The sequence below is a fragment of the Opisthocomus hoazin genome, chromosome 13 (assembly GCF_030867145.1).
Source record: "Opisthocomus hoazin isolate bOpiHoa1 chromosome 13, bOpiHoa1.hap1, whole genome shotgun sequence".
Taxonomy (NCBI): Eukaryota; Metazoa; Chordata; class Aves; order Opisthocomiformes; family Opisthocomidae; genus Opisthocomus; species Opisthocomus hoazin.
In genome coordinates, this window is record NC_134426.1 from 18,171,321 (window position 1) to 18,183,611 (window position 12,291).

Sequence of the window (12,291 nt, forward strand, 5' to 3'; positions counted from 1 at the left end):
TCAAGGCAGCGCTGGGACATGCGCTCGTGGCGTTTTTAAGTGGTTTGTGAAGCCAGAACTACCTTCCCAACAAACACCAGCCAGAGCAACAAGCATGGCTGATTAGCAAGCAGAAGAGAATAAAATGGGTTTTTCAATTATTTTGGGGAAGTGGAGGTTTCAAAGACCCTCCCCTGCAGGAAGAGCCCAAATTTGTCCCCGGAGCAGGGCCGGTTTGGCTCCCCAGCCCCCTTGGCCAGGAGCTCCCCTCACACAGCATCTCCCACCGCCACGACCAGGGGCTCACTGCACCCAGCAGTTAACGGGGAATTAGGGAAATGCCTCGGGGAAGACCAGCTGGAGCAGCTCGGGGTGGTTTCGAGCATAATATAAATATATTATAAATTATTCTTATCAATAACATAGATAGCAGCATCCCCTCCCAGAGGCAGCAAGGCTTGCAGGAGAGGCGTAACGCTCCCCGAGCTCCTTGGACGCAGCGGTCCCAAACTTCCCACCCCATCCCGCTGCCACCGCAGAGCTATAAATCCCGGGGGGGACAGAGGGGCGTACACGAAGGAGCCGCCCCGGATCTTCTGAGCTGCACGGAGAGTGCAGACTGGTGCAGACGGCGCCTGCCGCCCATCACGACGCACAGGCAGGTTGTGCAGCAGGCTCCTCCTGCCTGATCTTTAACCCAGGCACGAACACCTGTCTCCCGAGCACCCGAAGCAGAGCCTGCTGTTTAACCCAGCCAAGCCCGGGGTAACCTCAGTGGCTCCCACGGGTTATTTTCAGCGGGGCGAGCGAGAGGAGGATCGCCGATTTTGCATAGTGAAAGCTATTTTCTCACAAAAGCCAGCCTGATACCTTGCTTTAGGCAGGGAAGTTAAATAAAAGACATTGACTTCACCACTCTGCCATTAATTTCCCGGCCACCAGCGAGGACAGCGGCTCTGTCCTCATCCCTCCCATCGCCTCCCACAGAGGCGAGATCCGCTGGACCCCCGGCAGTTTTCAATGTGGTTTGGAGCGTGTGGGCGAGCCAGACAGCCTGGAGCAAGACCCTATCTGTTAAACTCCCAGCTCGTAAAATCCTTCACAAATGGCATTGATAAGAAGGATCGACAAGCAACCCTGGAAGGCAACGCTGCTGCTGGGACAGCACCGGCACAAGGACCTCGGCGAATGCCAGATTCTGCAGAGCAGCTCGGACCCGACCTGCCGGGGAGGCTGAGTCCTAATGCCAATTAGCTACCATATTTCTAAACTAATTTTGGTGCAGTTTATTGGCCTTGAATATATTAGAGGTGGGGCTGCAAGAACGACCTTTACTAAAACTACCTCAAAGTCCCTAGTTTCTGCGTATAATTTCGTAAAAGATTAATCGCTAGGGCTTTGGCGAATTATGGATTTTGCCTTGGACTGAAAGTCTTTTCTCTTTTTTTCTCTGATGGCTAAGCGCCAGGCGGGTGCATTGCTGCGGGTTATAAATCAATCCTCTGCCCTCTCCTTTCAACACTTCTCCTCCCCGAGACATGAGCTGGACCCGTGAGCTGGGTTAGGGCGACAGGAGCACCAGGGACTCACCCCAACCATCTACCCCAACCTGCCCGAAAGGCATCCCTGAGCCCCACACCAATCCGGCAAAGCCAGCGGAGCGCCCATGGGTGCCCGGAGGCGGCTGGGTGCGGAGACCGCGCTGCCTGGGGAGGGGAAGGGGAAGGCAGCCGGGAGGAGGGAGAGGCACTCACATGGGGTTGGAGTTGACGGGGTGGAGGATCACTTGCGGGGCTCGGGTCGGCGTCTCGGGCACCACGTCTGGGGAGAAGAGAGCAGCGTGAGGGTGGGCCGGGAGGCACCAGGAGCCTGTTCCCACGCCAGGGGCACCCAGGGGAACTAAATCCCACTGAAAACCTCCCTTCGTCCCCAGGTCCAGCTTAGTTACAGCCTTAGTTATAGCTGGGTCTAACTCAGGGCCACCCAGCCCTGCAGCACCTCAGTAGTGCACGGTCCTGCAACAATACACTGGTTTGGGGGAGAAATCCCACCCCAGTACAGCACCCCTGCACAAATCCAGGGGTTAGGTGGGCTGGCTATGCACCCACCCTGCTAAGGAATCTCAGCACCCCACACTGAAAGTCTCTCCTGTAAAGAGACCTACCTGGGAAAATGAACTGCTGCTTGTACTTGTAGTAATGGGAAGCTGGAAAAGAGATAAGGGGGTTTAAGCACTTGCCTGCAGAGCCAGGCACCGGAGAGACCCCAACATGCGCCCAGTCCAGCCCCAGGTCCGGGTCCCCCTCTGCATGACCCAATCTCTCCCACCTCCATCTCCCCAGAGGATGCCACCCACCATGGCACGTAGGGTTCCCAGGCCAAAAAATTAAGACCTTACTCATCTAAAGATCTGGCTGGATTGTAATTCCGTTTTTGCTGCCATCAGCTACTGCTCTGTACCAGTAATGAACACATGGAGAGTGCTGACGTCATCTGCAAAGTCACTGGTGGGATTTGGACGCCTGGTTGTCAGCAAACGCCTGCGGGGTTTGAGTGCTCAGCTCCCAGTCGGCCTTTGGGAACCGCTTGGCATCGTGGAGACACCGAGCGATGGATTTGCAGCTGCTGCCCATTTTTGCCCCATCCAGCCCACCAAATTGTGCATTTTTGCCATGCTTTGGAGACACATCCTTCCTGGGCTGGCTGTCTCCCCCATGGTGCACCGAAAGAAGCCGGCAGCTGGCGGCAGCCCCGGGAGCTGCTGCCCAAAGCCAGCGCTGCAGCAGGGCTCTGGGTGGTGGTACCCTCCATCAGCTCCCCCCTGCCTGTGGGCAAAGCCCGAGGGCTGATTTGACCCATGCACACAGGCAGGTCACAGATAGGAAGCCAGACAAAGCCATGAGGCCACCAGAGGCTGGCACCAGCTCAGAAGGCACCTTCTCCTTGAGCTTCAAGACCTCAAAGATCGTCCCTCAAACTTCTCCTTCCCAGCTTCGAGACCCTGAAGACCGACCTCAGCTCTGCTGCAGGACCTGAACAGCCCTGAGCCAAGATCAAAGGAGACTCAGAGGTAATTCTGGCAGGAAAAGGTCACCATGTTGCAATTTGCAAGCTCAAATCCTAATCCCCTAGATGACCATCTTGATGAGATGAAGCACAGAGAACTTCCCGTGCAGGAAGATGAAAGCACAGTAAGTCCTCTTTTGTGTCAGACTGGCTCCCATTCGCCCCAATGCTCTGCTCATCATGGGCATGAAAGCAGGGAGCAACCACCCCCCTGAGCTCCCAGGGTCTGATCCTGCCTGGCTCCATCCCTGCCAGCCAGGCAAGCGTGCCAGGAGCTCCCTGCACTCACTCAGCTGCGGTGGCAGCGACAGCACGTCCACGTCCCCATAAGGAGATGCTGCTGCCCACTATGGGGGTCTTCTGTGGTTTCCACTCTAAACAACATGAAATAACATCTCAGAAGACCTTCAGGGAGGTCTCTGCTCCAGAAGCGATGTGCAACGGGATCACCAAACGCTGGATGTTCTGTCCCTTCCCCCAAGACCCAGGCAGGGTCCAAGGCTTGCCCAGTGAGTGGTCTGGGGACATTAATTGAGCCTGGCTATCACGCTGCTGAGACATCAGGACTTGGCAGGACCACCACAAACTCGGTTATACCGGCACGGAAACCCGCGCCGTGCTCTCAGGTTTGCAGCCCCGCTGTGGAATACGCTCCCAGGGCTTGGAGGCTTGAGGGCTGCGGCTGGTGAAGTCCCGACCTGGGGAGCAGGAGAAGGAGCTGAACCCTTCTTGACGGACAGGTCACACCAGTCCTTGGGGTGCTCAGTGCTTCCTCGCAGCTCCTCCGCTGTCTTCCTCGCGCCCCTCCAGCGTCCTGCCTGAGCCCCAGGCACTCCAGCATGTGAGGCTTGTGCACGGCTGCAGCCCCTCCAGGCACACGAGGGCTTGGTTTTTTGGTTGGTGGTTTGGGGTTTTTTTTCCCAGCTTTTGGAAATGTTTGTTACTGTGGCGATGCAGCCTGCCAGTCAAATTCCCCCTCGCTTCCCCCCTCCTCCTCCTCCTCCTCTCCAGCTGAAGGCTTGTCGAGACAGAAGGGTAGAATCACCACGGCACAGCAGGATCAGCAGAGCACGAAGGTGCCATCTGGTTCTTCAGGAGAAGACCAGAAGAAGTCCAGACCGTCCTTCCTACCCTGACCAGTCCGTTAACCCCAAGGGTCTGGGGATGCAGGAGGGACCCCATCCTCCCAGCTGCTGCCCCATCAAAGAGGCTCAAGACCGGGAACCAAGCAAGGGGTCACTGCCCCAGGGCAGCCGCGAATGCTTCAGCATCTCGGAGGTGGGTCAGGGCCATGGCTCCCCCTCCTCTCCCCTCACCAGGCCCTTTCTGGGAGCGGCTGGAGAGGCAGGTAGGTGGCTGAGGACAGCTGAGCACCTCCACGCTGCCAGGAGCGATGCTGAGATGCTCCCCTCCGGGAAGGGACCTTCCCTGGAGCAGCCATGCTGCCCCAAGGACATCCCAAAGGCAGCCACACTGGGACAGGCTTTGGCACATCCTCGTGGCTTTTCTGGCCATTTAATGTAATTCCTGCAGTCACTGTGACCAGATTGCCTCTTCCACCATCCCTGAAGAGGCAGCTCCAGGAGCAGATGGGTCCCAGGTACCCAGACAAGACTCAGTGGGACAAGCTATGTCAGATACCCCCAGCGTCAGCTACTCCCCACTATCGCCCGACATGCACTCCCAATAAGCTTTTTGGAGGCCTGTCACCATGAAGACACAGTGAAGTCAACCCAAGTTACCCTCGCAGAAGGGTAAGACCTTCTTTTGCAGTTGTTGTTGAGGCAAAGCAGTGGGCACATGCCATGGAGCAGTCACATCCAGGAAGGTTTTTGTAGCCTCGGGTGCAGCAGGTTGCCCACAGAGGTTGTGCTGGATCCATTCTTGAAGGTTTTCAAGACCAAGCTGGATCAAGCCCTGAGCTCTGACCATGCTTCAAGCAGGAGATTTGACTAGAGACTCCCAAGCTCCCTCTCAAACTGAATTATCCTGAACTCCTCTTTGCCGCCCATTTCTGCTTCAAACTCTCCCCCATCCCAATGTAAGTCCAGACGGGCAACCGGCTGGAGCAGATCCTTACCCTGAGGACACCCCGGGGCACAAGCCCCTCTCATCGGGCAGATGTGGAAGTGGGGAGTTCACGGTACCTGGCAAGTTGAACTGCTTCTGCTGGCGCGGGCACTGCGGGGAGGGGTGCAGGGGAGACGGGGGCGTCGCGCTGGGCGGCAGCGGTGGGGCCGGCGAGGAGGGCGTGGAGGAGGTGGTGGACGAGGGGTTGCTGCTGGAGTCTGGCTGGTAGGGCACGGGGATTTGGTCCTGCAGGACATGGGGAAGGAGAGAAGAAGAGAGGAGACGGTGAGAGCAGTGCCGGCTGGTGCCACCACAAGCTGCCCCAGCACAGAGGACCTGGGTGACAAGCCAGAGGTACCCAGGTCATCCCAGTTCCCCCTTTCCAGAAGCCCTAGAAAACACCCAGAGCCCCAGCCTGGTCTTTTCCAAAGCCTTTTGTAGTCACAGCTCACACCAAGGCCATTTCAGACCAGAAATGGGGCTCCTTTGCCAGCCCCTCCACGCTCCGCACCCACAGCTGAGGGCTCCCCAAACCCTGCTGACTCCACAGAGCCATGGCCACCAAGACCAAAGTAAGTGGCCACATCCCTGGGGCTCAGACCTTAGAGACATCAAGGTCCTGGCAGCTTCTGCCAACCTCCTCTGAGCCACAAACCCAGTGCCTTGCTCGGAGCAGGGGGCCGAGCTGAGATTCAAGAGGATCAGCCAACACACCCCACGACATCCCTTGTCCTTCGCTGACCCTTCCTAACCAAGGCGAGAATGGCAGCTTCGGGTGCACCTCTCCGGGGCACACTACGGCAGGTGAGAAAGGACTACCTGGGAGCAAAGAGGGAGGAAAACCTGCCCAGATATCTTAGATCCAAAAAGGAAAATCATGGCTGGAATTTCCCACCTTGCTCGTGGCCTTGCTGCCCAACTTGGAGACACTTCACAGGATCTGATCTTCAGACTATTTTTTAAACCACCACTGAAGGCCACTAACAGTAGGGTTCCAACGGTATTGGCAGAGAACAGGGTATCTCTAAAGAAATGCTTTTAGAAATATCAAAGAAGGGTCCCCTCTTGTTTAAAGGGCATTTATAGAGGAAACATTAACCAGAATGGGATGGCTCAGGTCAAAGCCAAATATATATCTCTCTCTACTGCACATCATCACGCTCTGGTTAGAGAAAAGCTAGGAAAGGTGAAAGGACCGCACGGCAGAGGCTGAAGGAGAAGCAGGGCTGATGCCCTTTGCACCCAAAGCCTTTATCTGCGAGCTAAGTCTCTTCCCCACTGCCCTCTAATAAAATGAAACAAATCGCTGGAAGGGTGGGCACTAAAAAGAAAAACGCACCTCTGTTTCTTTCGAACACCTGCAGCAGCTCTGCAGCCTCAGAAAGCCACTTGCACCACCCCAAGACCACAACAACAGAGCAGATCATTCCACCAAGGACCTCCGAAGAGATTTAGGCTTAAAAACTGCATTCCAGGAGAGCATCATCTGGTACCCAGCCGTTGCTGAGAGCCAGCAGATGCTGAGGCGCAGGAGGAGCCAGGCGGTCCTGCTGGGCTCTTGGGAAGCCAGGGTTTTGGTGACCCGTTCCCCATCACACCCAGGATTTCCCTCGCTTCAAGCACTTCCAGCCTGCAGACACCTCACCCTACAGCACCTCCAGCCTCCCGCAAGAGGTTTTCCACTGAGGGCAACAGGCTCTAAACTTTATTAGGAATAACTCCATGCCAGTTTTATTGCTGTTAATGCAGGGCAGAAGCCAGGCAGCCAGGTGTGCTGCCAGGTCTGGCTTGACCGGCTTTGCCAGGGACACAATCAAATTCTGGGCTTGTTTTATTTGTAACAATAAATTCATAATTTACACAAGTCTCAGGTGGTAGCTGAGACCTCCAACCCCCCCAAATTCAGCGTAGATCTGGAGACCATGAGGCCGCAATGGAGCAGGACTGGGAGGACACAGGCTATTTTGAAAGCGCTGATCCCATTTTAATTTTTTTTTTTAAAAATAACCTTGGTGGATGCAGCCCACGCTGGGAAACCCAAGGAGCAAAGGGTTCGCAGCTCTGCTCGCAGCGCGGCTCACCCTGCCCTGACGCCAAGCTCACCCTCGCTCTGCTCCTTAATTAGCACAGGTCCATGGGATTATTTTTTTAATTTAAGCCCCAAAGCTGGTTTCTAGGTAGTCACGCACTGACAGCCACATCAGTCCCACAGCTCTGGATGTGCCTGGAGACCCACAGAGTCACCCACAAGGCTTGGTCCTGCAGATGGACGAGGGGCTGGGAGATGCCCAGTCCTGGGGACAACCCACCGCAATCGCTCTTCAATTCCTTCTTTTAGACATTGCTCTCCGAGCCATTCTCCCACCCAGCAAACGGGACGGATGCTCCGTGGAAGGACATGCCCTGGGCAAGCTGCTGCTCCTCACACAAGGAGCATCCCCCCGGGAGAGCCGAGGCAAGCGGGGTGGCTCAAGCCACCCAACTTGAGCGGCGTTGGAAAATGCCGCCGGCATTGGCACCCTCATCTGCAAGAGCGGCCGCCCGCGAAGAACCCACAGAAGGCGCCGATATTTTGGGGTCGTGAGACCGGTCCCCTCTGGCACGGGGCGGGCGCGGAGGGGAGTCGGGGGCTCGGGGAGCAGCTCACCTTGTTGAGTTTGTTGGTTTTGGGGAGTGTCTGGCTGACGTGCAGGTCCGAATACCTGGGGGGTTTCCGCACGGGGTTGTTGATATCGCAGGGCACCGACTCCGTCCGGACTAACCTCGCTGGATTAAGAAGGGAGAGCAGGGAGAAGGGGGTGGAGAGGAGGGGGGAGAGAGATGGACAGACATCAAAGCTTCGAAGGAGCATGCGGGGGTCACCTTCTGCTTGCAAACCGCTCTTGAATCGCTCTCCAAAGCAATCCCCCGCGGCACCTCCAGCCGCTCGGCTACTGGCCCGGGACAGCAGCCAGCCTTCGGCTGCACCCAGGCTACAGCCAAACCCCCCCAGGACTTGGGGGGCTTAAAGCCCCCCCACAGTGGGATGCAAAGAGCACCCTTCTCCCCCCGCCGAGGGGCTGCGATTTGGGGAGGCTGAGCAGCCACCATGGGGATTCAGCCAGCATCGGGAGGAGGCACCGTCCTCTTCCTCGCTGCAGCTGTTTGGGGCGAGGGGAAGCAGCCAACGTGGAGCACCCTGCTCTCGGCGGGGAGGTTTTTGGGGGGAGGAAGCCAGCCTGCAGCTGGGGGACTCAGGAACGGGCCGGCTGCAAGGCAACGTATTTAAGAGTTTTTTTTTGGGGGGGGGGAGCTGTTTCACCGAAGCTGAAGCCACCCCAAAGCCACGCCGCACGGAACACACAGCAGGCAGCTCCAGCTCTCGCAGCGTTGCGGAAAGAAGCCAAAAATCCCAGTTTCTGCCCGTCCCAGGAGCCCTACTGCCCCCAGCAGCACCGGACGCTGCTTTCCCGGCCTCTCGGTCAGGGTTTGCAGCAGCTTAGAGCACAACGCGGGGGGGTTTCTGCCCCTTCCATCCAAATTCGCTGCAAGCGAGGGCACGGGGGCTGGAGCGGAGGCTGCAGAGTTGCCCCCCTCCAAGCCATGGCAGCCCCACTCGCCTCGCGAGATGCCACCAGTGCATCGCATTTCCCTGCGACTACACGGCTGAGCACGGCTTTGGCGGGATTTAACACAGAGCGACGGCCTCAAGAGCTCCCAATTCAAGGCAACGGTAAGCAGAAGCGTTTCCCTTAGGCGGACGCAGTCCTCTGGCCGTCGGGGAACACGCAGCCAAAATCTGGAAGGAAAGAGTTGGGAAGCGACGCCCGTCGTCCTGGTGCAAAATTCTCCCTCCTCTGTGGATTTTAGGACAGGCTCTCCCGGAGGAGAGCGGGCTAAGGCAGCTCCGAAAGCACCACGAGCATCCACAGGGGCACGGCCGCGTCCCTGGGACAGGGACCCCCATGCACCGACAGCGCCGCGGCAGCTTTCGGGTCCCACGCATCCGCCCTAAGCTCTCGACGGGTAGCGAAAGGCTAAAACCTGTTGCACTTACCCCGTGCGGTGGGGAATCTGAAAAGAAAAGGAGGCAGGGGAAGGGTGGGTGGAAGTGGTTTGCAATGCAAATCTGCCTCGCCCCGAACGGCTCGTCTCCCTACAAGCGGAAAAAACGGTGGGTAAAATTTTCCCAGAGCGCCCAAGCAGTTCGGGAGCCTTCCTCCCGCCGGCCGCCAGCGAGGGTCGGGCTCCCGAATCGCCCGGGGGGCTTTCGGAAGTTTCACCCGGCGGTAGCATCCACGGAGGCAGAAGGGGAAAGAGAGGCCCTTACCTCCGCGGTGGATGATCAGGAGGTGACACGGAGGGGCCTCTTTGGTGCATTTGTTGTGGCACTTGAGCCTGGCGGGGAAGAGAGAAATGGGCGTGAGGAGCGAGGGCGAAGGGGACGCGGAGGACCGCGGTACAGGCGGAGGGATGCGGCTCGGAGCAGGGAGCGTCGCTGCAGACCGGGGACCCTTCCTCCACCCGAGGAGGGTGACTCGATGGGACATTTGGGTTGTGCACAGCCCCTGGGTGCTGGCTCAAACCCTCCCGGATCCCTGCACTCGGGAAGCACCAAGATTCCCAAGCCGGGCGCAGGGATGAGCAGCAGCGCGGGATGCACGTCCCAGAGCATTGGGGCTGTCGGCTGGGGCAAGCCAGCGGCCGCTCCGCACACCCTTGGGAAATGAGAGCCATGGTGGGTGTATCTGTCTGATGGAGGGGTGCAGGAACCCCCAAACCCGGGGGGCTGCCCGGCTCCCCCCTTTCTCTGCCGGCTGCAGGGGACTGGGTACCCACCAGCCAGCGTGCGGATGACCAGAATCGGCATTTCTGCCAGCCTCAGCTGAAATCAAAGGAGCAGAGACCCACGCTCAGGGGAAAGCCACTGCCCCCCGACCACCCTCCAGCTGCTTTAGGCGTAATTAAATTCAGGGGCAGCGGAGGGGATGGAAGCTTTGGCTCCCGATGAATCTCTGCCATTGTGCCCTCCCTTCCTAGCTTGATTCCCAGGACATTGAACAAAAATAATGAGAGCATTTAGAGCTACATGGAATATTCTGCAGAGCTTTGCCTGGTTTGGTGGAGCCCGGGCAGGAGTCTGTGGAGGGCTTCACCCCTGGGTCATGCATATAGGCATAAGCAGGCTCCCGCCGCCCTGAAACGATCCCGTTTGTTCTTAATTAGGGATGGAAACCAGTCCCCGGCTCGCGCTCTGCCACGACAGCCCCAGCGGAGCAGGGAGAGCCATGGGGGGAAAGGGAAAGAGGAGGAAAGGATTTAAAAAAAAAAAGAAAAAAAACAAGGGTAAAGGATGAAAATACAAAGACGGCAGCTACAAGTCAATGGGCTGGGTAATGAAAATTCAGGAGCCGTGCATGTTAGCTTTTATTACAGAGCCGTTCCTAGAGGCCTAGAGGGAAAGGCAGAGATTAATTCAGCATACGAGGCTTGGGGGGAGATCTGGGGTCTGTTTGTTTGTTTTACCTGCTTGCTCCCCTCCTGCTTCTGGGGAAAGCAACGCCGGGGCCAGGAGGCTACGGCAAACCCGGCAAACCTAAATGCTTCACGCTCACTCTAACTTTTAGCAAACAGGGAATTTATCCGCTCTTTTCCGAGCGGCCGCAGGCAGCAGGAGCAGCACAGAGCCGGCGCATCGCAGGGGCAGGTCCCGGCATCCCTCCTCCCGCGCAGGGACCAGCCCCGGGCAGGCACAGCAGTTGCTCGAGCATGGAATGCAATAGGAATCACCACTTTAAAATGCATATATTTGATAATCTCCCTTTCAGAAAACCACCACCAGCTGCAGAGTAGCCAGGCATTTCTTGTCCGGGTTTAAATCCCAGTTTGCTAACTCATCAGCATTTAATCAACGGCAACAGCAATCGTTCTCACTTCACAGCTCTGGCTAACTCAGTTACCCACAGACGATCGGCGTCTTCCCAGCACCCATCCCTACAAAAGCCAGTCGTGCCCCCAGCAGCAGTTTCACTGAGCACGATACTGGGTAAGAGCTGGGCTATACTGGATTTAAAGCAGTATAAGTGGTCCCAGCTTCTGCCTCGCTATCTTTTTCCAGCGCTGCCCAATTTTCTGGCCAGCGCAGCCCCTCTGCGTCGCAGTCTGATCGCATTTTGGCGCGAGTTAGCTCCCTGGTGCCACGACATCACCAGGAAACAGAGGCCCCAAGATATTTTTCTGATGCCAAAAATAGAGGATACAGCCCAAGGCTGTGGGCAAAACCCTTCCGATGCCCGGAGCTATCCCGCGGGCAGGCGATGCTCTCCCCCGAGCCGCTCTCCGCCCCGGGTCAGGCGCTTCCATCGCCCCATGTCCCACAGATAATTCCGTATGTAACCCTATAACGTGGGCATCTCAAGCCAGGCCAAGGACGGGAGTGAGGTGGGAGGCTGTCTGGATCTGACTCAGAGCTCTGGCGTGAGCAGAGTCAAGGTCTGGTGGGCAGCATCCTCCCCGAGGACCCCGCTCCCATCCCAGCATGCAGCCCTGTCTTGGGGTGTTCTTCACCCAATTTCACGCCTCGTTAAAGCTTCCTGCAAGGATGAGCTGGCGAGAGGCCGATTGATCCCCTCGTGCCCGAGCCCCTGCTCAGCTCCACCAGCGAAACCCTAATTATCCCCTTCACAACCCCAAGCAGCAACACAGACTGCTCCAGCACCACGCCGTACTTGCAGTTTTTGCATTTTAAGCCGAACAACATTCCTTTCCCGCAGACGGTGCAGGTCTGAGACATCCAGTACTTGGTGGAAAACCTGCGGAGAGAAGCATGGAGAGTTGGCAGAGAGAGCTGCAGCTGCGCCTGCCCGCCCGTGCTCTGGCAGGAACATCTCCCGAGCCGCGCTTATCCACCAAGCCCCAGTTTATCGCTGCGGCTCCCCAGCTTTGCCCACCCCAGGCTGCAGCCAGAGCCCCCCAGAACGCCTCCCCACCCCAGGGATCCAAGTTTCCAGCCCAGCTGCCCCACCAAATTGCAGCGCCAAGGCTATTTCTAGCGCTTCTCCTTCTCACAGCAGATATGGAAGGGCAATAATCCGGAGATAAGAGATTTGCTGAAGGCTGGCAGGGTCACGGATAATACACGGCTTCTATCGATAGCGACTCAAGCCTTATCTAAACCAAATCTGAACTGAAATGGAA

At 57.4% G+C, this 12,291-nt stretch overlaps 1 protein-coding gene across 3 annotated transcripts in view; it reads right to left on the bottom strand.

The window, feature by feature from the left end:
• Positions 1–12,291, bottom strand: part of KSR2 (kinase suppressor of ras 2) — an 84,949-nt gene that overhangs the window by 31,239 nt on the left and 41,419 nt on the right. For 2 of the 3 annotated variants that reach the window (XM_075434804.1, XM_075434805.1), the window contains exons 7-13: positions 11,823–11,906; positions 9,425–9,492; positions 9,152–9,250; positions 7,763–7,881; positions 5,193–5,361; positions 2,144–2,185; positions 1,734–1,800 (exon numbers count right to left, since the gene is read on the bottom strand). In XM_075434804.1, the coding sequence (XP_075290919.1) occupies positions 1,734–1,800; positions 2,144–2,185; positions 5,193–5,361; positions 7,763–7,881; positions 9,152–9,250; positions 9,425–9,492; positions 11,823–11,906 (648 nt within the window). The remainder of the gene's footprint in view (positions 1–1,733; positions 1,801–2,143; positions 2,186–5,192; positions 5,362–7,762; positions 7,882–9,151; positions 9,251–9,424; positions 9,493–11,822; positions 11,907–12,291) is intronic. The other variant, XM_075434806.1, reaches the window with a different exon arrangement.